General features: G+C 55.8%; 1 protein-coding gene across 2 annotated transcripts; it reads left to right on the top strand.

Moving 5' to 3' along the window:
• The first annotated feature begins 6 nt into the window (after positions 1-6).
• PCDH1 (protocadherin 1) lies at positions 7-23,438 on the top strand. 2 transcript variants are annotated; one of them, XM_029942129.1, is made up of 6 exons: positions 7-53; positions 8,200-9,062; positions 12,308-14,503; positions 19,702-19,921; positions 20,927-20,965; positions 22,182-22,266. In XM_029942129.1, the coding sequence occupies exons 1-5, from the start codon at positions 14-16 to the stop codon at positions 20,950-20,952; spliced, it is 3,345 nt and encodes a 1,114-aa protein (XP_029797989.1). In that variant the 5' UTR covers positions 7-13; the 3' UTR covers positions 20,953-20,965; positions 22,182-22,266. The 2 variants fall into 2 exon arrangements, with proteins under 2 accessions (XP_029797989.1, XP_029797988.1); XM_029942128.1 differs by lacking the exon at positions 20,927-20,965 and having other exon boundaries at positions 22,182-23,438.
• Positions 23,439-27,396: the final 3,958 nt, after the last annotated feature.

Below are 27,396 nucleotides of genomic sequence, written 5' to 3'. Positions count from 1 at the left end.
CCGGCGGCGGCTCATGGACAGCAGGGCAGGCGGCCGGCGGTGCCCCGAGGCGGGTAAGGATCCGGTGGCGGTGGAGGCAGCGGCGGCTCCCGGCCGGGAGCGGCCATAGCCGGCGGGAGCTGAGGGAGGGGCGCTCGGCGGAGCGAGGCCACGGGGGCCCAAGCTGTGCTCAGCGCGCTGGGGCTGATGTGGGGGTGGCTGGGAGCTCGGACTGGGGGTTGCGGCCGGGTCACCCTGGCCTCCAAAGTCCGCGGCGAGAAGCGGAGCGAGGAGAGGGGGTGCTGAACCGGACCTTAGCCTCGGCGTCCCGCACCCCTGAGCGTTTGGACCCTCGGGAAATAAGGCGACTCTAGGAGCGCGCAGACGGAGGTGGTTGGGGGAAGCGCGCAGCCCCCAGTTGGCTGGGGGCGGGGGGTGGGGGGGAAGCTCCCCGAGGACGAAGCAAGCAAGGACCCTCATACACAACGCACACACACACTTGTTGGGCCACCAGCTCGGATCACTTAGGTGCTTCAAGCTCCCCGCGGGCAACCAGAGGGCCAGACACGGACATATGTACACGCATACATACATCCGTACATATGTGCACACAGACATACCTCCCGCACACCAGCGCCCACTGGGGCACCGTCACTAGCTCAGAATCCGCTTCAGCGTCTGCACGCTCAGCAGCACGGACACACAACCCTTGGCCACAGCAGAGCCACAGAACACAACCGGGTGTGACATTCGGCGACATGGACACACAACACAATCCCGTGCCCTCATGTACGAGTGTCACAGCCACGGTTCGCCAAATGAACACTCAAAACCTAACCTCGCATCTACATATTCCTTTAAGGAACACACCCTACCATAAAATATGTTACCCACTCCTTGGCCAGAACATAGATAACACAACACAGATCTCGCTTGCCGCCCTCAACTGCACCCACATAAGCACACAATCCTAGTGTCTCAGTACACGCCTTGATGCCACACACCCTAACACAGAAAGTGGAACCTATAGCGGCGCCTCATGGGCGCAAACACAGAATCCACTGTTTCACACATCTTAACACTGGGTGTCACACACACCTTACACCAACAGTGTCACATTACACCTTGCAGGACACACACACACACACACTCAGTCCCTCTTCCTCTGAGGCCAGAATCCGTCCTGGGAAGCCGCTGGGCGGTCTGGCGTGCCCCTAGCACCCCTTCATCTTAATCACGACATTGTTATTGTAAATATCAGCACAGCGGGAACCCTGGGGGTTGGCTGGACCCGCTTCCCAGCCTGCGTCTCCCCCACCCCCACTCCGGGGCCGGGCTGGCCGGGTATTCCCGGAACAGGCTGGACTGGCAGGCCGCGCCATCCCGGCTCCCCAGGACTTCATTCAGGGCCCCAGGTCCCTTCGCAGAGAGTGCAAGCCTGCGGCGGCGTTTGCGACCCTCTTCGGGCCTTTTAGCTGCGTTCTGCGAGCCACCTGGGTCCCCAGCACACCTGGGTCCCGCACACCTGTGTCCCTCTCACACCTGGACGTCCCCTCCGCCGGGTGCCGGCTACAGGCCAGAATCGTGTGCGCGGCCAAGGCCCTGAGGCCGGAAGGGAGATTGCTGCACGCTCTGGGGCAAAACTGGTAGGCGAGATGGACTCAGGAGCCCAGACTTCTGGCCTCAGTTTCTCCAGCAGTCATTGACGACTATTTCTTCTAGCTGGAAGTATTCGGTGAGACGTTGAGGTCTGTGAGGATTGAGTGCGGGGCAAAGACCCCTTTTTGCGACCCGTGAGGGGGTCCTTTTCTGGAGAATGTCCCCACCCGACTTGGCTCGCCACGCTTTGTGATTCCGGCGCCGGCTCCCTCCCCGCCCCCTCTAGGCGCCCGCTGCTTGGCTCCCGCCGGCGCCCGTTTGCTGGGGACCCTAAGACAGGGCCGAGACGCGGAGGAGGCGGGATTCCCTGCGGCGGCCGCTGGGGCAGGGGGCGCCGGGGGCCCGCGGGCCGAGGCAGGTTCTCGCCGGCCCCCCACCCCCACCGCCCGCCTAGTCTTGAGCTCCCGGAGGCCCTGCGTCGCTCGGGTGGGGGTGGGGCCGCCTGAGTCCGAGGATAGTGGAGGAACAGCCGTCCCTCACCCCCCACTCTCCCCCGACACACCACACTACTGCGTCCTCTGGGAGGAGATGCCCGCCTTCTGGGTGTGTGCGGGGAGTGCCCGCTGACCACGGTGGCATAGACAGGGGCTGCCCCGGCGGCGGCGGAGTCCAGGACGCCTTGCCGGAAGACGCTGAGGGCCTTCCATTACCTGCTCTAAGCTACCCTTCCTTAGCTTCCAGGAAAGAGGGCTCCCCGAAGGTGTTTGTGACAACCTGGAGGTGGGGGCTAGTTTCTTGACGTAGAGGTCTAGGAGGAATGAAATCTGTAATTACAACTAGCCCAGGGCTTGGGGTGGAATCGGGGAGAGGGATGAGAAGGGTCTCCAGGGATAGCCAACCGGGAGTGTAGTGAGGGAGCAGATCTGGTTGCTGGTTCTGGCCTCTTGTTTCGCCTCTCTCCTCCAACCCAAATTCCATAAAGGACTTCAACTGGAAGAGGGTGTCTTGCTGGTCGGGTATCTTCCTGGCACAGGGGCTACTGCTGCGGCTACTTGGTCAGGGGATCTGGGCTAGATATAGTGAGCCTACTGCTGGAAGGAGAAGGGTGGGAGCACCAGGAGGGGGCCTGCGGTGGGGGGTGGGGGGAGGAGACAGAGGAGGCTCTTCTGATGTGGGGAGAGGGCTGCCCCTACCATGAGCAAGGATAGCTGGTGCTGCAGAGTGAGATTCTTTCAACAATGTATTGAGCACCTGCTATCCGCCAGGGCCCATAGTGGGTGGTGAGGATGCAATATAGTGGTAAGATACACAACCAACCTTGTCTTTGTCAGTCTTCTCAACTGGCAGGGGATGGGTACCAGCTGAGATGTGTTTATTTACTGAACCAGTGAGCACCTACTGTGTGCCTGATGCTGGAAATAAAATGCTCTATTCAATTCTTTTGATATATGCACCTGTCCTTTACAGTGTAATAGACCTCAATGCCACAGATCTCACTTAATTCTCCCAGATAACTTCCAAGAGGCAGAATGTATTATTTCCATTCCACGATATGGAAATAGGTTCAGAAAGGTGAAGCCACCTGGCCAAGGTCATATAGCTAGGAAGTAGTGGAGCAAGGGTTTGAACCCCAACCGTCGAACTCAAGAATGCAGGTGCCTAGAAGCCCTGCGGAGGCTAATAGAGGGTTGCGAAAGAGAAGGGAGAGGAGCTGAGGGCTGTGCACTTGTTCACTGTGGGAAGCCTCTGAACAGCTCCACCCCACTCAGCCCTTCTTGTTTACCCTGCTCTCCCAGAGGTTGGCTTTGTCCTTTGTTTTTTGTTTGTTTGTTTTTTTGGGGGGGCTTTTATTTTGCCCAAGGTGGCAGTGGCTGTTGTGTAACAGTGCAGCGATAAGAGGGGTGGGGGTCAGAGCTGACCTGGTCCCAGCGACGGCTGCCTCTACGTGTTTTAGCGTTCATCAGAAAGTGGGCCATGGTGCCCGAGGTGGACTGAAAATGAAGGTTGCAGGTGAACCCTCACTGCTATTCTCCTCCCTCCCCAGATGTTGACACAGATGGCGTTTTCCTTGGCCTTCCCTGGACTCTGCCCCCTCATAACTTACCGTGCTCCTCAGGCCCGAGAAGAATGAATCACTGTGTGTGCTGCTGCTCTGCTTCTCAGGGTCCTGGGTGCCTGTGTCACTGGGCAGAGGTGGGGACACCTCTGCCAGGAAGGCAGCCAGTGTCTGGGCAAGGGCAGATAAAATGCTAATTGCTTCCAAAGCTGCCTCCTGGGACTGATGACTCCCAATAACCAACCACCTGAGCAAAGTTCAGGAAAGAAGGGGGCCGGGGTTAGGGCTGCCTCACTGCTGGTCCGGGCTCCTCTGACTCTCCTGCATCCCTTGGACCTGTGGTCGGGGGAGAGTCCAAGAGTCCTTGCCAGGCAAGTTTGGCACCCTGGGGAGGGCGGGGAAGGGGGAGATGGCTACAGAGTAAACATATTCTAGCTTCTGTGACTTTTGCGGATTTTCTGTTCCCCCCAGACTCTGGGATGTGAAGAGGCATTCTTATTTCCCAAATCCTGACTCTTCACTTACTTCTTCTGTGACCTGCAACAGTTCATTATTCTTTCTGAGCCTCAATTTTGTCATCTGTAGGATGGGGGATGGGGGATGGGGAGCTGGGTAATAATAAAGTACTCACCCGTTTCAGAGGGTGAGGAGGATTAGATGAGATAACGTATGCAAATGGAGTAAAATATCAGGGAGCGTTAGCTGGGATGATAATGATAGTGATGACAGTGATGATGATGGTAAAGGTGACTGTAGAATTTGCACTTCTTACCTCCAGGGACCTAGTGTATTCATTTCCTGATATTGCACCCTGCTGCCTGGGGGGTTCTCTAGGTCTCTCCCCTAGAATCTAAATTCCTGGGGTGGGGGCAGATAATACTCATTTTAAAGCAACTTGCCAGGCACTTCATGGGCCTTAAACCTTCTTCAGCTCTCGCCATCACTCTGTGTAGCTACACCCCCAAACATATGTTCCCCTAAATTCCTATTTCCCAGAAACACCCTCTTCCCCATACCTTCCTGGCCTTGGATATTTCTCTGCGGTTCTCTTTCCAACTCAGAAGTTGTATACCCCAATTCTTACCTGATTCTTCTGCTGGATGGAGGTAAGGGGTCTCCTCAGGGTGACAGGGTGAATGAGTGAGAGAGAGAAAATGTTTGTGGGAGGGGGAGGGTTACTGTGTTTGTATTGCGTGGGCGGCCTGAGGGGTTAGAGCGAGTATTGTGACCCTGAGAGGGGGAAGGAAGGGCTTAATCTGTAGCTATTAGAGCTGCTACGAATCAAAATCACCCTGACTCTGTCAGACCACAGACCTCTGAATTTATGCCCCAAGTTTGTGAGCATTCATTTTTCTTGGGAAAATCTGCACCATAGTTTCATAAAATTCATAAAGGGGGCTGTGATCTTAAAAGGATCCCTGTTCTGAAGAGAGTGAGTGGAGGCAAGCATTCACTACTCTATTTTTCCTCTGTGTCAGGTTTAGGGTAATTCTCACATAACCTCCACCTTCCCAAGATTTATGCATGGAATTGGTATGCAAGATGATTCCATCGTATGATTCCATCGCGCAACATGTCAGGAGGGCGGGCTCAGGTACCAAGCAGGGAATGAGGTTCTTTGGAGACAGTTCTCTAGAGGTGTGATTGGGTTGGAGCTTGAAAGCAGGATGGGCCTTGTGCTAGGTCCATGCAGGTAGAGGGGAAGTGACTGGAGGATGGATCCACATGGAACATTAAATAAATTCCTCCTTCTTTTAAAGAGATTAAGATTGCAACTCAGAACAAGCACACACACTAATCTGAAAAGCAGCCTCACACACTCGGAGCACCTTACTGACAAGGAGTGACCGAGAGAGTGGGTGTGGTTTGGGAAGGCTACATGAAGGAAGTCAAGTGTTTGACTTGTGTAGGGAATCTGCATTAAGTGAACATTTGCTGAGAGTCTACTGTGGACCTATACAGAGAGGGATTAAATTTGACCCCAGTAGGTTCTCAAAGGAGTGAGGGAATTGGGCAAGGAAACAAGCAGTCACCACCCAGAAAGTACCAGGATAAGCTATGCCTGGGAGCTAAAATAGTCATTCAGGAGCTCTTTCTGAGGGCTTACTGTGTGCTGGGTCCAGAGCAGGGTCCTGAGGATGTAGGAGCAAATAAAGCAGAGGCTCTCCTGCTTTATGCTCCATCTTGTCGGAAAGACATTTGACAAATTATTTCCCAAACAGCCACATAACTACAATTGTAGGTGCTTTGAGGGAGCATTTGTTGAGGATTTACTGTGTTAGGCATTTAGCCCACAAGAATCTCAAACTCCCTAGACAATAGGTAGTTTGTAAAATAGGTATTCCCATTTTACAGATAAGGAAACTGAAGCCCTAAATCATTTCCTCCTGCTCAGCAGCCAGGAAATGGGCAGTTAGGGTTCACCCCAGACTGTGTGATATCTTCTCCACCCTGCTGCCTTCCATGTGCCAAATGCTTAAAACCAAACAAAACTGACAAGTAATCATTGAGTTAGAACTGTGGTGAGCTCCACGGTAGCAGATTGAGTTTATCTTGTATGCTGTGGTGTCCCCGTGCCCGGACAGAGCCTGGCACATTGTAAGTGCACAATAAACATTAGTTGAAGGCATGGTGCCCAGCATTGTGAAGGTGCGTGGGTTGGGGCAGGGAGATGAATGTAGGGAGCACAGCCTTACCTTCAGGAAGTTTGCCATCGCACAGAGAGCCAGAGAACACAGGAATAGGTGCACAGTACTGGGGTTGAACAACACAGGCAGGAGGGCGGTGTCCTAGAGAGCTCAGTGATTCATTGTCACAGGATTGGGCAGACAATAGTGGCTGTGAGTTGGAAAAAGGAGAGGTCACCGTGGGCTGGAGAGGCCTGGAAAGGCTTCTTGGGAGACTAGAGTCTGCCTTCGGTGGGGCAGGTGTGGTCTAAGACAAGGCTGGATAGGATTTCCAGGTGGGAGTCAGGTATTTCAGGTGCAAATGGGAAGGTGGGAAAAAGAGAGTGACCCTGAGCTGTCTGCTGGAAATAATGGACTTTGGATTTGAACAGAGGGGCTGGCCATGGCCATGGCCTCCTAGAGAAAGAGGGGGTCAAGCCTGGGACAGTAGCAGGTCTGTCTGGGGTCTGCAAATGCATAGCCTCAAAGCTGGGGAAGATGGGCAGAAGCAAGTTATTGGAGTGATGGGAGTGCAGCTTGTGGTTGGCTACGACATACAGGGGCCCCACTTGGAAGGATCTGGGGGTCGGCATGGAGAAGCAGGTGTGAGATGTGACTGGACCGGTTAAGGAGGGAGGGGCCAGGTATGAAATAGGGGCCAGCTGTTTGTGAGGAGAGGGGTCAAATCGGAGCCAGATATTTTACTGAGAGACTCTGAGTAGGGCCTGGAGGGGAGTGGTCAGGGAGAGGCTGGTAGTGTGGTTGGCAGCTCCATCCCAGTTAGACCTGCTGGGCGCGCAGTTGCTAAAGACAGGCCAGGGCAGCTCCCAATGCCAATTCCAGGGCTAGTCAGCTCTGACCACAGTCCTGACCCCAATGTTAACCTCTACACTGTTTCACACATCTGTCGGTGTCTCGCCTGCCAGCAGTGGAAGCAGGGGAGGGAGGGAGCTGGAGTCCTGGGAACTGGCTGGGGCAGTGTGTCTGAGGGCTGGTGGGTGGCTAGCTCCTTCTCTTCAACTTCAGCTATCTCCAAGCCTTCATGGGTGCCTAGTTTCATCTGGCCCTCCATGGGGGTGAAGGGATTGGGCACTATGGGTGATTATTGTCAGAAAAGAGGCATTTGAGGGGCGCCTGGGTGGCACCTCCAGCTCAGGTCATGATCTCATGGTTTGTGGGATCAAGTCTGGAGTGGGGCTTTGCTGACAGTTTGTCATCTGCTTTGGATTCTGTGTCTTCCTCCCTCTCTGCCCCTCCCCCGCTTGCTCTCTCTTTCTTCTCTCTCTCTCTCAAAATAAGTAAATAAACATTAAAAAAAAAAAAGAGGCGTTTGACATGTCACATCTCATACACATATACTGACTGGCATCTCAGAAGGGAGAGAAATGAGATGTCCTTCCCACTCTCTCCAGCCATCCTTAGTGGCCCTCCATGTGGGGTCCAGGGAATGTAAGGGGTGTCCATGTTTCTTTCTACCATGTATGTGGGGGGTGGTGGTGCTTAAGACCTTCCCCTTCCATTTGCTGTCTCCGTATCTCAGTATCAGGGTAATTACCATGGGTGACTAAGGCAGGATGCTAGTGAGAAGGAGGTGTTGGGCAAAGCACAGAACAGAGAGCAGGGAGGAGGGAGTGTCAGGAGGGTCAGGGCGTTCCATGGGCGGGAGCCTCTCTAGACTTGTTCCAGGCCTGGTACCGGCTCCTCCAGCTGGGGCAAGACACTGCTGATACACCCAGCCGTGGGTGAAACTCAGGGTTCTGGGTTTTGGAATCAGGGTTCTTTCTGGGCTGGAGCTGAGCTCTCCTCATGGGCTAGCGTACAGGAGGCAGAGGGAGAGTCAGGGGCTGGCTTGGGTTCCTCCTCCCAGCTGACCTCCTGTTTTGCCTCTTCCCCTTGCAGCCCTCCTGATTCTAGAGCCTGCCAGGATGGGGCCCCTGAGGCCTAGCCCAGGCCCTGGGGGGCAACGGTTGCTGCTGCCTCCCTTGCTCCTGGCACTGCTGCTTCTGCTGGCCGCGTCCCCAGGCCATGCCACTCGGGTGGTATACAAGGTGCTGGAGGAACAGCCACCCAACACCCTCATTGGGAGCCTCGCAGCTGACTACGGTTTTCCAGATATGGGCCACCTGTACAAACTAGAGGTAGGCGCCCCGTACCTGCGGGTGGATGGCAAGACGGGAGACATCTTCACCACTGAGACCTCTATCGACCGCGAGGGGCTCCGTGAATGCCAGAACCAGCTCCCTGGTGAGCCCTGCATCCTGGAGTTTGAGGTGTCTATTACAGACCTCGTGCAGAATGGCAGTCCCCGGCTGTTAGAGGGCCAGATAGAGGTACAGGACATCAATGACAACACGCCCAACTTCGCCTCGCCAGTCATCACGTTACCCATCCCTGAGAACACCAACATCGGCTCGCTCTTCCCCATCCCGGTGGCTTCTGACCGTGATGCTGGCCCCAACGGTGTGGCGTCCTATGAGCTGCAGGCCGGGCCTGAGGCCCAGGAGCTATTTGGGCTTCAGGTGGCAGAGGACCAGGAGGGGAAGCAGCCACAGCTCATCGTGATGGGCAACCTGGACCGGGAGCGCTGGGATTCCTATGACCTCACCATCAAGGTGCAGGATGGTGGCAGCCCCCCACGTGCCAGCAGTGCCCTGCTTCGAGTCACTGTGCTTGACACCAATGACAACGCCCCCAAGTTCGAGCGGCCCTCCTACGAGGCTGAGCTGTCTGAGAACAGCCCCATAGGCCACTCAGTCATCCAGGTGAGAGGCCCCTCCACCTAACTGTTAGGGTTCCCACCTTTAGAAATGGGAGCCCAAACCAACCTGGTGAGTGTTCCCTTTACTTAAGGGGAAACTGCCGGGGTACTGTGGTAAGAGCTTTTCTGCCCAGCCCCGATCCAGTGAGATCTTCCTATAAGCCCCCCACCCCCACCCCAGCAGGTGAGATGATTTTCCTCTAGCAGGCTACTTAGTGAGAGTGACATAGCATAGCACAGATAGCATATGAACAGCAATCCCCCCCCCCATTCCCAAGGGGCCGACTCAAGTTGGAGAAACCTCTGAAAAGTGAAATCCCCTCCCAAGTCAAATGATACTCTCCTCCCCAGCCAAGTGAGCCAAGTTGGAACAAGAACAGCCTCTCCAGAGATGAGAATATCTTCCGAACCAGTGGCCCTTTAGCTACATGAGATTTTCCTGAAGCTAGAGGACACAGCCTTACTTTGCCTCTCCCTGACAGTCGAGTGAGATTATCTTAGCCAAGTGAGTCCTCAGAGTTCTAGAAAACTGCACTCAGATGTCTGTCTGTCTGTACACCAGCTTCCTTCCCTGGTACAGGGTGCTCTTGAATATGGGGTGCTTGGTACCATGGGGGGTCGGCTGCTTCGACTGAAGTTCTCAGCACCCCTCTCCATGGGAACTGCCCCAGGGGCTTGGGCAGCGTGGTGGAGCCAGGGCCGGGGAGGGAGCAAAGAAAGCGTCCCTGCAGACAGGTGGGCGTATCTCCCGCTGTCATCTCAGCCCTGGCCTCCTGCCAGCCCCAGCTCCTTTCTCCTTCCCCTTGGGCTGGAGCTGTCTGTCTTTGAAGTGAGGGAGCTGAGGAGGGCACAGCCTGCCCTGTATACCGTTACCATCCTGGGAAACCCTTCATTCCATATCCTTAAACTGAAGCAGGGCATGGGAAGGAGTTTCAGCCTTTTTTTTAAAAGGCTGGTGAACTTGAACGTGTAGAAGAGAGACTGAGGAAGAATAGGGAGACAGACCATCAGAGATGGTGAATAATAACAGCCTGGGTGCCAGGCATTGTTCCAAACACCTTATGTGTATTATGTCATTTAATCCTTACTGTACAAGGTAAGCAATATCCCCATTTCACTGATGGGAAACTGAGCCCATAGAGATTTGGAAACTTGCCTGATCTCACCCAAGTGATGTGTTCACATCCCACTCTGGCCTCATCCTGCAGTCTGGCTTCAAAGCCTATGCATGTAACAGCTACATCCCCTTCCAGTGGGCTGAAGCAGGAGAGCAGGGCAGAGATGGGGCTAGAGGAAGGGCAGAAAAGAGAGGGTGGGAAAGAATCGGCGGTGGGAAAGAGGCAGGAAGAACTCAGCAAGGTTGGGAGGGAAACAGAGACAGGAGTGAAGAGTCATAGAGACAAAGGGAGGTAAGATGGCAAGAGAAGTAGATAAGAAGCTGAGTGACCAGTCTAGAGACAGGGAGAAGTGGAAATCATAATGAAAAGGTAGGGGACAGATAGACCTGGGGAAGGGCGGGTGGCGAGAAGAAACAGGTTGGCTCTCACAGGGGTTAGCAAATACCAGGGTAGCCGGGAAGCCCTGCCCAGGTGTCTCCACTCGGTCCTGCTTCCTGGCTGGAAGGAGAGGAGACTAGCAGTGATTTGAGGCCCACTAGATGCGGTGTCCGTCACTGTGTTAGCACGAATTTTCCAAGATGGACAGGTGGATGGACAAAAAGAGGGATGAATGTTGGGGCGCCTGGGTGGCTCAGTCAGTTGAGCATTCGACTCTTGAATTCAGCTCAGGTCATAATCCCAGGGTCATGGGATCAAGCCCTGCATCAGGCTTTGCACTGAGCATGGAACCTACTTACATCTCTCTCTCTCCCTCTCTCTCTGTCTCTTTCTCTCTTTCTCTCCTGCTGTCCCTCTCCCCAGCTCATGCTCTTTCTTCTCCCCCTCTCTAAAAACAAAACAAACAAGAGGGATAATGCTATTTAGGGAGCTCTTGCCACGTGCCAGGCAGTGTTAGGCAGTTTTACAAGTATTCTCTCACTTAATTCTCACCACAACCCCGTGAAATAGGTTCTATTATTATCCCCATTTTATACATTTTGTAGACTGAGGCTGGAGGAGGTTGAGTAATTGGCCCAAGGTCACATAGTTCGTTGGAGAATGCCGGAGCTGGGATTTGAACCCAGGACTCGTCTGCTGTGCTCCTCAGACACTCTGCCAAGTTATACCTGTCCTGTCCTCCCTGTTTATCCCCTGACCCACACCCCTATGGCCATCACATTCTGTCTGGCTGTGACGTAATTCCAATCCTCTGTGTCTCCCCGACCAGTGGTGCCTCATGGCCATTCCCACCAGGTTCCTGTTGCTGCATCACCACCCATATTTGTATAGAGCTGGGCCGAGTGTGCGTCGGCGTTGGCGTGGGAGGGCGTGCCTGCTGCAAAGGGACAGACAGTTCATTGTTTGGTGCTGGGATCCCAGCCCGCTGCCAGCAAGCTCTGTGGCCTGCACCGACCCCTCCCTCTAGGCCAGAGGCTCAGCCGCCCAGATTCCTCAAGTTGATGCCTAGCCAGCCCCAGCCAGGAGGGAAGAGGCTGCTGAAACAGGTTTCCCCGGTTTGAGAGAGCCGTGGCCTGGCAGGCTCACTGTGACCCATATCTCTACCTGGCTCCTTTCAAAAGAAATCCCCTCACCTGTGGCCTCCAGGTGGGGCATGTGGGGCTCTACTTGTGGGCAAATACACAAACACACAAACACATACCTTCTCACACAATAACATGTGATCCCAGGCATAACACATGCATGTGTGTGCGTGCATGTTACACACATATGTCATGCATACATGCCAATTCTACTACTCACACCTTTCCAGCTCTTCAGAAGGGTTGAAGGCCAGTTTAACTGGGTGGAAGTGTGCCCCAGGTGCTAGTTGGATCCTCATCCCCATATTTGGTCACACTCGCACAGGAATGGGAAGCAGTGTTGAATTATGCCCCATCCCATCTCTACCAGCTGCCTGTAACACTGCTGAGGATTTGCAGGCTGCGTCTATGCTCCTCAGGGAAACAGATCAGTGATATCTGCCACTGTGTCAGGGTTGGGAAAAGGGCAGTGTAGGTACTGCTTTTGGAAACGGTGCCACATTCAATGAATTGTATCTGCTGTGCTCATTGGAAAGGCAACACATGTGTCCTGGACTTTGCTAACCCCAGACTAACTCATCCCTGTTTTCCTTTTCTCCCCTGCCCTGCAGGTGAAGGCCAATGACTCGGACCAAGGTGCCAACGCAGAGATTGACTACACGTTCCACCAGGCGCCTGAAGTGGTGAGGCGTCTTCTGCGACTGGACAGGAACACCGGACTCATCACCGTGCAGGGCCCCGTGGATCGTGAAGACGTAAGTACCCTGCGCTTCTCCGTGCTCGCCAAGGACCGAGGCACCAACCCCAAGAGTGCCCGCGCCCAAGTGGTGGTGACTGTGAAGGACATGAACGACAATGCCCCCACCATTGAGATCCGGGGCATAGGGTTGGTGACCCATCAAGACGGGATGGCGAACATCTCAGAGGATGTGGCAGAGGAGACGGCTGTAGCCCTGGTACAGGTATCTGACCGAGATGAGGGAGAGAATGCAGCCGTCACCTGTGTGGTGGCAGGGGATGTGCCCTTCCAGCTACGCCAGGCCAGTGAGACAGGAAGTGACAGCAAAAAGAAGTACTTCCTGCAGACCACCACCCCGCTCGACTATGAGAAGGTCAAAGACTACACCATAGAGATTGTGGCCGTGGACTCCGGCAATCCCCCACTCTCTAGTACCAACTCCCTCAAGGTACAGGTGGTAGACGTCAATGACAATGCACCTGTCTTCACCCAGAGTGTCACTGAGGTTGCCTTCCCAGAAAACAACAAGCCAGGTGAAGTGGTCACCGAAGTCACTGCCAGTGATGCTGACTCAGGCTCTAATGCTGAGCTGGTTTACTCTCTGGAGCCTGAGCCGGCCGCCAAGGGCCTCTTCACCATCTCACCCGAGACTGGAGAGATCCGGGTGAAGACCTCCCTTGACCGGGAACAGCGGGACAGTTATGAGTTAAAGGTGGTGGCAGCCGACCGGGGCAGCCCCAGCCTGCAGGGCACAGCCACCGTCCTCGTCAACGTGCTGGACTGCAATGACAATGACCCCAAGTTTATGCTGAGTGGCTACAACTTCTCAGTGATGGAGAACATGCCGGCCCTGAGTCCAGTGGGCATGGTGACCGTCATTGATGGGGATAAGGGGGAGAATGCCCGGGTACAGCTCACGGTGGAGCAGGACAATGGTGACTTTGTTATTCAGAACGGCACGGGCACTATCCTCTCCAGCCTGAGCTTTGATCGGGAACAGCAAAGCACCTATACTTTCCAGCTGAAGGCAGTGGATGGCGGTGTCCCACCTCGCTCAGCTTACGTTGGTGTCACCATCAATGTGCTGGATGAGAATGACAATGCGCCTTTTATCACTGCCCCTTCCAATACCTCCCACCGGCTGTTGACTCCCCAGACACGTCTTGGTGAGACGGTCAGCCAGGTGACAGCTGAGGACATTGACTCTGGTGTCAATGCTGAGTTGACCTACAGCATTGCTGGTGGCAACCCTTACGGACTCTTCCAGATCGGGTCACATTCAGGGGCCATCACCCTCGAGAAGGAGATTGAGCGGCGCCACCATGGGCTGCACCGCCTAGTGGTAAAGGTCAGTGACCGTGGCAAGCCCCCACGCTACGGCACAGCCTTGGTCCACCTCTATGTCAATGAGACCCTGGCCAACCGCACCCTGCTAGAGACGCTGCTGGGCCACAGCCTGGACACACCACTGGACATCGACATCGCTGGGGATCCGGAATATGAGCGCTCCAAGCAGCGTGGCAACATCCTCTTTGGTGTGGTGGCTGGTGTTGTGGCTGTGGCCTTGCTCATTGCCCTGGCAGTACTCGTACGCTACTGCCGGCAGCGGGAAGCCAAGAGTGGCTACCAGGCCGGCAAGAAGGAGACCAAGGACCTGTATGCACCCAAGCCCAGCAGCAAAACCTCTAAGGGAAACAAAAGCAAGGGCAAGAAGAGCAAGTCCCCGAAGCCTGTGAAGCCAGTGGAAGATGAAGATGAGGCCGGGCTGCAGAAATCCCTCAAGTTCAACCTGATGAGCGACGCCCCTGGGGACAGCCCCCGCATCCACCTGCCCCTCAACTATCCACCGGGCAGCCCTGACCTGGGCCGCCACTACCGCTCTAACTCCCCACTGCCTTCCATCCAGCTGCAGCCCCAGTCACCCTCAGCCTCCAAGAAGCACCAGGTGGTGCAGGACCTGCCACCTGCAAACACATTCGTGGGCACAGGTGACACCACGTCCACAGGCTCTGAGCAGTACTCCGACTACAGCTACCGCACCAACCCCCCCAAATACCCCAGCAAGCAGGTAGGCCAGCCCTTGCGGCTCAGCACACCCCGGCCCCTACCCCACCCCTACCATGGGGCCATCTGGACCGAAGTATGGGAGTGACAGAGCAGGTGTATCAGACCTGTATGCTCACCAGCCCATAGGGGCCGACCTGAGCCAGTGGTGGGAGGTGGGACCACAGATTTGGGGATGCTGGGGACTTGGTGATGACACTGCTACTGCACCCAGCCTCAGAGCATTAGGCTTAGTGAAAACGGAAGGAGGGTGTGCTCTGTGGCATCCTCCTCCTTGCCCCTCCCACTGGGAGAGGCCTATGATTGTAGGTCCCAGGACACTAAACCAGCTGCTTGGTCTAGCCGGTGGGGGCTGATGGGTGGATGAGCAGAAGGGTTTGGAGGCAGAAGGTATGGGAGGGAAGTGAAGAAGTCTATTCCGAACCTGGGTCTCTAGCTGAGAGCTGCCAGTGGTGCTTCTCTAGAAGGGAAACAGGGAGACCAGGGGTCCAAGGGGGTAACTGGGCAGAGACTCTGTCAGGGAGAGGGGGTTCCCTAATTTGTGCCTTCTAGGTGTGCTGTGTCAACCTCTTCCCCACCCCAGGTTCCTGTGGCTGGGCCCCAGTTCCCCTTCCCCAGACCCAAACACTTACCTCTGATAATAAAGTTCTCTATTTTTGGAGTTTTGGTTTCTTATTTTCCTGGAACTGAGAGAAGGAGTGAGAGAGACTGAAAACGGCCCCTTGTCCTTAGGTTTCTATCCAACTTCCCCATCCCTTCTCTTTGCCCCTTCCCACTTCCTAGACCTGCATTCTACCCCAACCCTATTTTAGTTTACCATCATCTCATCTACCCCCACATCTGACAGCATGTCCCCTCACCCCATGTTTGTGAGGCCTTCTCCCTAGAAATGGCGTCCTACACCAAGAAAGGGCAGCTGTACCCAGTGAGATGTACCCAAGTCCCGCCCTTCGTCCACGGGCCCAAGGTGCACCAAAGGTGGCTGAGACCGGACTCTTCCAATCTGCTCACATTGAGCAGCCCCTGACTGAGTTCAGGCCAGAGCACCGGGTGAGGGGGGGAGTGCAGCCTGCCCACCTCAGGTGAAGGCAGAGAAGCCCTGGATCATACTAGCCACCTTCCCCCAGGGCACCGTCTCCCCAAGTCCCTTTCCCAGCTGCTTCATCCCAACATCACTCAGTTCCAACAATTCCTGGGCCCTGCCCTGCGTGTCCTCACCATGATTGCCAGCCTGGGCTACTGGGAGGGAGGGCCCAGGGAGAGGAGAGGGAATCCTGAGGTTTTGTGGATTTGGCCTGCTCTGTATCCCCACTCTCAGGGTGCTCCCTTCTGACTGAGGCTGAGGAATCCTAATCCTACCCCTCCTCCCTTCCCTTCCTTCAGCTCCTTGCTCTGGCCACCCTGGGCTGCTGGCTCTCACTCACTCTCTCTCTCTCCGTCTCTCACTTCTTGTTCTCCTGGGTCTGCCCTGTCTCTGGCTATGCCCAAGGGGGACAGGGGCTAAAGCCTGGGTGAGGGGCCTCAGATCCTGGGAGAGTCTCTGAGGCCAGAGGCAACGTGTCTCCATGGCGACTGAAGAGCCTTGAGACACTCCCAGGAGGTCCAAGGCGCCAGCTCTCTACTCTGATTCCGTCCACAAACTCCCTAATGGCCTGGGGGTACCCCCAAAGTAAAACTCCTGGGGGCTTTGGAGGAGTGGGGCATGGGCAAGTGAAATATAGTTTCGTGCCATTTCTCCTGAAGAAATAAGCATCTCTAGGGGGACCTCCAGCAACTCCTGACCAACCAGTCTTTCTCTTTTGTTGCCATGCTTGCTGCGGCCAGATCGATCTTTTCTCCTTTTCCTTTAGCTTCTTCATCTCTTTCTTTCCTGGCCTCTGTGGGATTATCCCTTACTCAGCTGCAACCCAACACATCCATGGAGCCACATTGAACATCTCCCAACATTCAGACACAACCAAACCACAACACCACTGTTGTCATCAAAACACATAGGCCAAGTTCCTACTGTGTGATCGGCGTAGTACTAGATAGACCCTGAAGGGAAATGGTCATATTTGTATGACATGCACAGGTGAAAAGATGAGGCAATTGAGAATCTTAAATGGTGAGTGGAACATAGTAAAGCTTTTTCCAACTTGTTCCACGATAACTTCTGCAACTAGGTGCCTCCTTTTTTTTTTAAAATATTATACTAGGTATAATGTACCCTACTCAGCACTTTATGTGACTTAGCTCATTTAATGCTCATAACTCTTTGTGACATAAGTTGTTCTAATGCTCATTTCCTGAAGTGAAAACTAGTTAGCGATGGAGTCAGAAGTCAGAGAGCATTAGGAAATCTGATTTCCAGAGTCTGCTATTATCCCTAATGCTATACAAAAGGGGTCCCATGATTAAGTTAGTTTGGGGAGTAAGAGATGCACTATCACATTAACCTTTTAAAGGCTCTGCCAATCCTTCGAGAAATGGGGGGAGCCTGTTACACTTTGTAGAACTGTGGGTTTTCCGAATTTATTTGACCATAGTGCCCCCTCCCTTTCCTTGAGGAACAAAGTATGGGAAGATCTGCATAGGACATGGGAGTGGGCTCCTGGAAGGAAAATGTCGAACTTGAGTCAGCTCTTCAGTGATGAGCAGCAGTTGGGCAGGAGGTTTAACTAAGGGAGCCAGCTCCTGAGGCAGCAGTGAGCATAGCCAAGTTGGGGACAGAGAGGGCAGGAAGGGGAATATTCAGGCTGGTGTGGAGGCTACAGGAGAGAGCTGAGAGAGGAGATGGAAATTGTAGGTTTTAGAGGACACGGAGGCCACACCAGAAGAAATTCCTGAACAGGAAATGGGAGCTTGTGAAAAAGTTCATGATTTTGGATGAATTGAGTTTTAGAAAGTCCAGTGGAATGTATGGTGATATAAAGGGGTTAGAGGTGAAGGTATAGGATTGAAACTCTAAGGTCTGGACTAAGAAGGTGGCAGTGGGGACAATGGATGGATGGATGGATGGATGGATTTGGCTAACCTTAGGGAGAAACAGCCTGTCGGGCTCAAGGGGTGATTGGATATAGGGTAGGGAGGGGAATGAGTATGACAGCGGCCAGGATTCCCAGGTAAACATCCTCCTTCTGTGTCTGGGGGTTGGGACAGTGATGAAGTCGCTGCCCATTCAGAAGCTGGTTGAAGAAAAAGAAGAATTTGGTTCCAGACTTGTTGAATCTGAAGGGACAGCCAATGGGAAATACCCAGCAACTGTCTAGAACTTCAGGAATGGAGTCAGATTTGGGATCTAGGCTTTTTAAGATTTGATAGTAATAAGAACGTTTAGGGTTAAGTATGATCCAACCCTGCATTTTATAGGAAAAAATATCAAGGCAAAAAAGACTAAGTGGCATGCCTAGTAGGCAGGACTGCCGCTTTGGATTACCAGATGTAGGTTCTTTGGGGAGGGAGGGTTACTGGCTGTCATCTTGGAGAAAACTGGAAGGAGAAGCACCTGACAACCAGATGTCCCTGTGCCTCACAGACCCCTTCCTGGAGACTGTTCACTTCGACACCAGGTGGACGATGCTCCTTTACAACAATCTAGCCCCAAATGTCCAGGCCAATTTTGGGGACCTCGTCTGTCATCACCCAGACCATTCGGTGTTTTGGATAACAACATGGATCCCAAGAAGGGTTGCCTATTCCTGAAGACGAGGTGGGAGCCAAGATGGGAAGGTAGTTCTGGGCTGCCTTCTCAATAGCTTCAGTGCTCCTTGTCCTGACAGTTCCTCCCACCACCCCAACTGACTTGGACGGGATAGAGATTGTTATGGTATCAGGAGAGTGGGTCTGCAAACTCAGGACCCCTTTCTCTGGCCTTCTTGATAAGTTCCTATTGAGGGTTTTAGAATAATGACAAAGCACCAGCAAAGTCTTAGGTGATTGGAGGGAGCCTGGAGAGTCCTGGCCTGAGCTACTCCCACCCCTGGCTTCCAGGGATCCTGGGTCTATGCCCTCCACAACTCCTGATTTCTGGCTGGCAGGAGAATCAGTGGCAGTCCCAGGTGGGTGTTTGGGTGACTGGTTGCTGGTGCCAAGTACCAAGCTGAGGTTACCAGGTTCCTGGGATGATTATTAACCTACGGCAGGCAGACAGGGCTGCTGGCTGGGAGCGGCCTGTCCCAGTTCCACTGCCCCTATCCCAACCCCCAGTCCAAGCTCCTAAGTCCTGCCTCCACCAAGCCACAACCCCTCCCAGAAGCTCCTTACTATTTCCTGGAAGGAGAGTCCATTTGTGGCCAGCCTTCCTAATTCCTGATGGATGCCAGGCCCCTCCCCCTATGCCCAGGTCCTCCTGGGCCCTACCCTCTATAGTTAATACTGTTTCCTGATCTGGAGGATGGAGGAGTTTCCATTGTTCTGCTTCCCCACCCCCAAGGGGCCCTGGTTTATCAGGCTCCCCTTCCTTCTTCCCTCCCACCTTTTTCCATTCCCAGGCCTCTCTGGAGGGGCATGAAGTGGGGACAAGAGCCTTGGGTGGGAGGGGACGCAGCAGTGGGCCCTAGGCAGCCCGCAGCATCACACAGCAAGGATAGGAACTGAGGATCAGAAAGACCTTGCGGTCTCATTTGGATGGAGGCACTGGGAAGTTACAGAGCAATAAGACAGGTGAGGAGCTAAAGTTCAGGGGTGCTATTTGGTGTACCGTTCTGGTATCAGTGAGCTCTTTTGGAACAGAGAGTTCATACTGCTTTGAGGAAGCTGTTCTAGAAATTGGAAGCTTGCTCGTGTTTGAAGGCTATGCTGGAATTAGGGGAGTTGGCTGGTATTGTGCTATTCGGGTGTGGGCTGTTCTAGAATGAAAGGCTGTGCCAGTTCTGGGAAGCTGTGCAGTGGTGAGTGGTTGTACTGGATTAGGCTTATTGTGGTGGCCTGGGGGCTCTAACAACACTGGGGCCTGTGCTGTGTTGGGACTTTCAGTGTGGCCTTGGCTCTCTGGGAGCTGTCCTAGAACTAAGGGGAAGTCGTTGACTGGCATCTGTGCTTTCTTGGGGGCTCTGCTGTGCTAGGGGGTGCTGAGCCTCATCTCGGGTGCTGCTGAGGCCTGGGGGACCAGAAGCTCTGGGGTGGGCCTGGTGGGGGCTGGGGCTGGTGGTGGTGGTGGTGGTGGTGGTGGGCCCCTGGGGCCGGCCGGCCGGCCAGCAGTGACACTCCTTCTCTCTGCAGTTACCTCACCGCCGTGTCACCTTCTCCGCCACCAGTCAGGCCCAAGAGCTGCAGGACCCGTCCCAGCACAGTTACTATGACAGTGGCCTGGAGGAGTCTGAGACGCCATCCAGCAAATCATCCTCGGGACCCCGACTCGGTCCCCTGGCTCTTCCCGAGGATCACTATGAGCGCACCACACCCGATGGCAGCATTGGAGAGATGGAGCACCCTGAGAACGGTGAGGAGCACCAGCACGGTCAGGGCACCCCAGGAATGGGTAGAAGCTGAGATGATGACCAGACTTTAAAGCTATCCTCCATTTATTGAGTGCTTGTTGTATGTTCAGTAGTAATCACTGTGCTGAGAGCTTTCAGTCATATGTTCATTTAATCTTCACAGTTACTCTCTGATCTCAGAACTTTATTGTTCTCTTTACAGTGGAGCAGCGGGAGGCTCAGAGAGGTTGAGTCACTTGCCCAAAGTAATACGTAGGAAGTGACAGAGCTGGGGGGGATTCAAACCCAGGCTTCTCTGACTCCAAAGACCTTGCATTTAGCACCACATTATACTGCCTTCCTGGGAATAGGGACCAGGAGAACGGTAGCCGGAGGGCTCAGGCAGTGGTGAGGGGAACTTGAGGGAACCTTGAGGTAATCAGGGTCCCTTAATGGGGTCAGAGGGCCTTGAGAAAAAGGATAGGACCCTGGATGCTATGAGGAGCTCAGAAAAGGGTATGGTGATCCCTTGAGAAGAAGAGCTAGAGAGGGTTTGGCTGAGGAAAGGTAGCAGGGAGGTCTGGGGACGGGAAGGGCTTGTCTGGGAGGGTTTTGAAGGGTGATGGCAGGAGGGAGGTCTGGGCCAGAGCAGAGGTCAGTGTGGGAATAGACAGTGGGCATGCTGTCAGTGTGTGTGTGTGTGTGTGTGTGTGTGTGTGTGTGTGTGCAGTGCGTACGCATGTGTGTGTATGTCTGTGAAGGCATCCATGGTAGCTTGTGGAGGGGAGACTGAATAAGTTTCCCCTTAGCACTGAAAGCCTCTCCAGCTTGTAGCTGTCTTCCGGTCTTGCCCCCTCCCTCAGTCCAAACTACCCCCCACCCAAATGATGAAAAGTTCCACTCCCCAGCTCTCAGGAACAGGGCTCTTGTCTGACATCCCAGGCCCTAGGACTCAGAGCGCCCTCCACCCCACTGTGCCCCTCCATGCTCTATCTCATGCCCATCTCGTCCTTTTTGTGCCCGCGCAGAGCCGGCTGGCCGGAGCAGGCCCTGAGGCGGAGTGCCAGGTATGTGGGAGCTGCTCTGGGGTCTGGGGTCTGTGGGACTTGGCCCAGCACCCAGCTCCGCCCACCCAGTGCCCACGCTCTGCTCTGTGCCAAGTCGGGTCCCCCAACTCTACCCTGAGCTGAAGAGCCTTGGTGTTTTGAGGGTTAACAACAGAGCTGTCCCCTCCTCACCTGGCACTGGCTGGAGGCCAAGCCAGGGTGGGTGGTACCAAGGGAGCCCCTGCCCCAGGCAGTGCTGCTCAGTCATGTCCCTGAGGGAGGGTCACCGCCTGGTACCGTCCCTGAGCAAGGGCGGGACAGGGGCAACTGTGGCAGGAAGTGCTCTTGGCCCAGCCGTTCCCATGGAGACCCCCGCTGCCCAGCAACCACACCGGCTACTGATGTCAGGCGGCCAACTCCTGTTCCCGTGGGTGTTCTGGGCAGGGAGCCGGAGCTAGGCCAGGGGTGCTGGCTGGCTTAGGGGGCTGGAGTGAGGTGGGGAGGGGTTGCATGAGTGTGCTTGTGAGTACCTGGGTGTGTGCTTCTATGTGAACTGTCCACACAGAAGCTCATCCCCTCTCCCTGGCTTTAAAGCAGGGCCTTGCTATGCTGGGGAAGGGTGGGAGGTTCCAGGACAGCTGGGAGCATGGTGAGTCTGAGAGGGTTCAGAAGGTATGTGTCCACCTTGGTCTGAGGATTGAGATGCCCAGTGTAGATCTGTGTGTCCATGCCTATCTGAAAGTGTGTGTGTGTGTGTGTGTGTGTGTGTGTGTGTGTGTGTGTGTGAGAGAGAGAGAGAGACAGAGACAGAGACAGAGACAGAGACAGAGATACCATGCCTATAAATGAGGTTGGGGGTTTCTCACTCCTAAGGGTAGATTTGCTTGTTTAAGCCCGTCTGGAGATAGCTGATGGAGTGTGTAGATGGGTTCTGTGTTTGTGCACCTGTCTAAGGGCAGATTTGGTGGGTGTGTTGACAAGAGAGCTGGGGGGTGGCTGAGGATGGAGGAATGCATCTATTTAAGGATAGATCGTATGAGAAAGAGAGAGAAGAGCATGCGGCGGATGGTGGGAGGGTGTGTGTCTATTTGCAGGTGTGTGTGCCTGTGAACGCAGTGGGCAAAAGGGGTGTGCACCGCTGTTCTGAGGCAGGGTGTGGGTGCCCGTGGGAAGCCATGGAGTGGAGCTTTGCGAGGTTTCTCTGCCTCAAGACTGTCCTCTCCACTCTCTCCTGCAGACCTGCGCCCTTTGCCTGATGTCGCCATGACAGGCACATGTACCCAGGAGTGCAGTGAGTTTGGTCACTCCGACACGTGCTGGATGCCTGGCCAGTCATCTCCCAGCCGCCGGACCAAGAGCAGCGCCCTCAAACTCTCCACCTTCGTGCCTTACCAGGACCGAGGAGGGCAGGAGCCCGTGGGCGCCGGCAGCCCCAGCCCCCCGGAAGACCGGAACACCAAAACGGCCCCCGTGCGCCTCCTGCCCTCCTACAGTGCCTTCTCCCACAGTAGCCATGATTCCTGCAAGGACTCGGCCACCTTGGAGGAAATCCCCCTGACCCAGACCTCGGACTTCCCACCTGCAGCCACACCGGCATCTGCCCAGACAGCCAAGCGCGAGATCTACCTGTGAGCCCCCTTCTGGCCTGTGGCCATGTCCCTCCCCCAGCCACCTGCCAGCTCCCAGATGGGCCCATTCCAGGGCCCTGCTCCTGACCCCTCCAACGTGGACTTCCCGGCCAGGGCCCTACGTGGGGGTGAGTACTGGCCTCATGATCACGCAGGCCCTTCCCCCATGCAGGGTCCAGGTCCTTTCTCCTCACTTCATCTGCCAGCCCCTGGGAGCCCTTCTTCCCCTTTGTGGGGCTCCCACCAGCTGGTGCCCAAGAGGGCTCCTCTACAATGTCTAGGCTCCCTTCTCTCGACTTCCAGGGAGCACCCCCACACTTCGGGCAGTTGGTGGAGTCAAGGGTGGGCAACACACTTTTAACTCATTGTTTCCCACATGGCCGACCAGGGTGGAGACAGGATGTCCCCATTCCGGCCCTGCTTCAGGGCTGAACTGGGGAGCCCCTCTCCCTGAGAACTCCCTGAGGAAACTCTTGACCCCCAGGGGCTCCCTGAAGGGCTTTTGTTACCAAAGGTGGGGTGGGGATGGGGGTGGGAGTGGGGCGGAGACCTTGTCTTCCTGTACTGCTCCTGGGCTGGCCCACCTTCCTGCCACATGCCCATGCCTGATCCCATCTGGGCACCCCCCTCCCTGCTGGTCATGCAGTGTCTGTATATAAGGACCTTGGAATGATGTCCCCATTTCTGCCTGATTTGCAACTTTTCTTGTTGATGTTGTGTTGTCTTGGGGGGGACCCCTCGGAGGGGGGACTGCCCTGTGCGCCCCCCTCCCTGCCGCAGTGCCCCCACCCCAGGCCTCTACTGTTCCATGTTGTAAATACCCCTGGGGCCACAGTGGGATGGGGGTGCAGGCCAGGGAAACAATGGGTGGGTGGGGGTGGGAATGGGGGGAACATTTGCCTATCAGCAGAGCTGGGCTTTTATTTAATTTTTTTTAAAAATACAAATCTCTATTTTTTTGGAACTGTTGCGCTGTGCCCTGGGGGGGGGGAATCTCTGCTCAGGCTGGCCCCCCCACATCCAGATGAGCATCACAGAGGGGCCCTGAGGCTGTGGGGGGCAGCTGGACAGGGGTGGGATGACTGTGCCTCTGGCCTGGTTGGGTGAGTGGGAGCAGGAAGGTTTGCTCAAGGGGTGGCTGGTAGCTGCCTCCAGCAGGGGGAACCTGCACCCTGCCCCTTCCCTGCCCCCCACCCCCCAGCCCCTGCCATGACTGACCCGTCAGCCTGTAAAACCACCATTGCCTTGATCTCAGGGGGTGGGAAGGGCTGCCTCAGGGCACCCTGGGCTCCAGGCCCCCTTCTTCCAGTTGGGCTTCCCTTTGCCAGGGTCAGGGGTCCCATGGGAGAGGGGGTGGGGAGATTGGGGGGCAGAGAAGCCCAGTCAGCCATGATGAGGTGGGATTCCTTTCTGCACCTCAGGGGGCCAGGGTGGGAGGGGCATCCTGTAGAGCCCTCATCTCGCACTGTGGCCATCTCAAAGCCTCAGTCCCTCTCCCTTCCAGAATCCCTCACTGCCTTGGCCCATACCTCTCCAGCTCCCCAGGGGCCCAGGCTGGGAGGCTGGAGACTCAGGGTATGGCCCTTGCTTGACTTAGTCAAAGCTTGGGGGGTGGCCCAAGGGTGGGAAGGAGTGGTTATAGGCTGCTGGGTCGTCTGGTGCCTTTGGGAGCTGTGCTGCTGGGGTCTTGACTCTTGTAACCCCAGAGACCCCATCTCCATCTTAGAAAAGCCAGGGGCCTGAAGCATCACCCTATTCTCTGCTCCTTGCCCCTAACCTGGCTTGGGGTAACAGTGCCGGGAAGGAGAGCATTGTTAGGCTGGTGGCCTCAGCATACACAGCCCTTCTATTGAGGGCAGAGGGTAGAGTGGGCTGGGGTGGCAGCCACCAGGTCTGGGAGTTGGCCAAAGGCTCCTTTCCCTGGGGGAGGCCCAGAAGTGGGCTGGGGGCTTATTAAAAAGACAGCTCCCTTCCCCCTGCACAAACAGGGCAGGTGCAATAGTGGTAGAGTTGGTAACATGAGGTGCCCAGCTGGTGGGGCAGTGGCCTCAAGGGCTGTCCTGGGTCCTGGAGGTCAGGATTCTGGCAAGAAGATTGTATGAGGCCCATTTGCTTAGTGGAGAGGGTGGTCCAGACAGGAGGCATTCCTGGAGTCGGTGGACTCCCCTGGAAGCCCCTGGTGGCCTGGGCACCGTGCCCTGGTCTTGGAGACCCCTGAGCACTGAGTGGAAGGGCAGAGGAGCATTTTGCACAATGGAAAAGCCAGAAGGAAGGGGGTAGCCCAGATGGCTGGGAGGGCTGAGAAGCACAGAGGAGGAGCCCTTCCCACAGGCCAAGGCAGAGTCCTGGCCCCCTGGTTGGGGTCAGGGTGCTGAGTCTTTCACCACCTGGGCACTCGAGAGGTGAAACCAAAGGTGGGCAGGGGATGGGCCACAGCACTGAGGATCACCCCCATCGGTCCTAGGTCTGTGAAGCCCTTCCCTAATGCCTTGTGTCGCGTACAGTTTTATGTACAAATAGGCGACATTTGGCCAGAGGAGACCCCCTCAAATTCAGCCTGACCCAGTCAGTGTCTTCCTAGAGGGGACCTAGTCGGTCCCCAACCCCCTACTTCCGAGCATGTCTCTTGGTAGGGGGAGGGTATATGGGGACCTATTTCTCTCCGTGGGTCCCTGAAGCGTATCTCACATCCCTGGGGGAGGGTCTCTGGGGCATCTCTCACCTCTGGGGGCTCCCTAGGCCCTATCTCTCCCTTTGGGAATCTCTGGAGGGACATGTATTCCCTCTGGGGACCATGGGAGCATGTCTCCCCCCTACCCAGGCTCTCTGGGGAGCCTGTTTTCCTCCCAGGGTTCCTGGGAGTACTTAAGGCATGTCAGTCTTGGGCCATCTCTCTTCCCAGGGAAGGGGGCTATCTCTGCAGCATGTCTGGGAAGGGATGTTTCTGGCCCTCCCTGTATCTCTCCTCTGGGGATGTCTCAGACCTACAGCACTTTGGGACGAGACTGGGCAGCTCTGAGTTGTCTTTTCTCCTGGAGGCTCTGGGATACCTCTCTCTCCTGAGGACCCGGCCTCTGGAGCCATTTCTTCCCTGGGTGTGGGCTGTCTCCTGGTGTTGGAGGGCTTCTGTTGGCCATGAGAAAGTCTCTTAGGGGGCGTCTCCACGCGGGACTTCTCTGGGAGGGGGGACTGTGTCTCGCCCATGGGGTTCCCGGGCAGGTGTGTCTGTCCCGGGGGAGAGGGAGACTGTGTCTCCTCGGGTTATCTGAGTGGGGAGGGGGGCCGTGTCTCTCTCGTGTGTTGGGGGGTGGGGTTCGGGGAGGGGGGTTTTGGGCTCATCGGGTGCCCACACTGGGGTCGTGTTTCTCTTGGTTCGTGCCACTTCCCACCGCCTCGCTCCTCCCGGGAAGGGCCCCTGCCCCGCCCTCATTCGCCCCCCATCCCTGGCGCTGCGAGCACAATCCCGTTGATTTGTAATGATTTCTGTCTCTTTCTGTCTCTTTCTCTGACCTCCCCACCTCCCCCGCCGCGAGCATGCGCAGGCACCGCCCCTACCCCCTCCGGTTCGGTTCGTTTCCGGTTTGTTTGCTGAGCTGTCAATGGAAGACCCGTGTAATTATTCCCGAGCTTTACAATAAAAGTGTGAAAACCGGACCCCACCTCGCTTCTTCCGGGCCCTCAGGCCTGCGTCCCGGGAAGATTGAGGGCTTAATCTGGGTTAGAGGCCTTTGAGGGGGCCAGGAGACGCAGCCGAAAGATGGAACGGAGACCCGTTAGGATTAATCGGTATCACTCTGGAGTGGGGGGGTAAAAGCCTGCGCTCCAGGCAATCCCAGCCCCACCGCGAGCTAAGGTGCTGGCTAGGGATGGATGGGATGGGGGTGGAGGGGTGGAGGGCGGGGTACGTGCCGCAGGAGCGCTGGGGAAGGTCACACTGTGCTGCCTTCTACCACGGGGCATGTATTCTTTCCCATTCCCTTCATTTGTAATAAGTATGAATTGCAGAACTGAATGGGGAAGGGGCGAGAGACATCTGTTTGTCGCTGTGTCCCACGCTCAGGAACCAGGGTTGGAGGTCGATTTAGGGGGCCTGAAAAGGTCTCACCCCAGTCTCCGACTGCGTTCCCCTCCCCCCGCTTCCGGGCCCGAGTGGCCCCAGCCTTCTCCGTCCGGCCCTCGGGTAAACATTGGCTCCGAAGAGGTCGAAGAACAGAGACCGGATCAGCCGGTTTCCCGGCCCCGCCTCCGGGGCGCTCCTCCCTTCTCCCCCTCACCTCCGCGTGCGCTTCCGCTTCGACAGACCGCGAGCCCCCTCCTCCCGCCCGCGCTGAATGGGCCTGCCTCCTCGACCCCGGGGTCGGTTCAGCGGCTGGGAGGATGGGATTAGCCGAGCGCAGGGACTAATCCTGGATGAGCTTCCGTGTAAACCCGGATCGACTGCGGGTACAGCGGAGGTCGCAGGCGCCCCTTCATCCGTTCCCATACGCAGGGCTTCGCGGGGCCTGGCGCCCACCCCAGTTTCCCTTACTGCATTCAGTGACCAGTGGCTGGATGGCTGTGAGGGATGGGACTGGCTGGTTTGGGGGGATGAAGAAGACACCATCAAAATCAGGCTTGGACCAGAAGCTCCAGAGCCTGGGGTGGGAGGAGGCCGGGAAGGGCTGAGGCCCCTTTGGCAGCGTCTGAACCCGCAAGGGATCAGGTCAGCTCTCCAGCTCAGTGAGCAGTCCACAGGTCCCCCACCAATCTCTCCAGTTACAGAATCATACACCCTTCCTCTACCTGGCCAGAGTGACCAGGCCCTAACCTTGAAGCTTCACGTGA

Source organism: Suricata suricatta, chromosome 6 (genome assembly GCF_006229205.1).
Source record: "Suricata suricatta isolate VVHF042 chromosome 6, meerkat_22Aug2017_6uvM2_HiC, whole genome shotgun sequence".
NCBI lineage: Eukaryota > Metazoa > Chordata > Mammalia > Carnivora > Herpestidae > Suricata > Suricata suricatta.
Note: the sequence above shows the minus strand (reverse complement) of the source record. Positions and strands in the feature narration are given on the sequence as shown.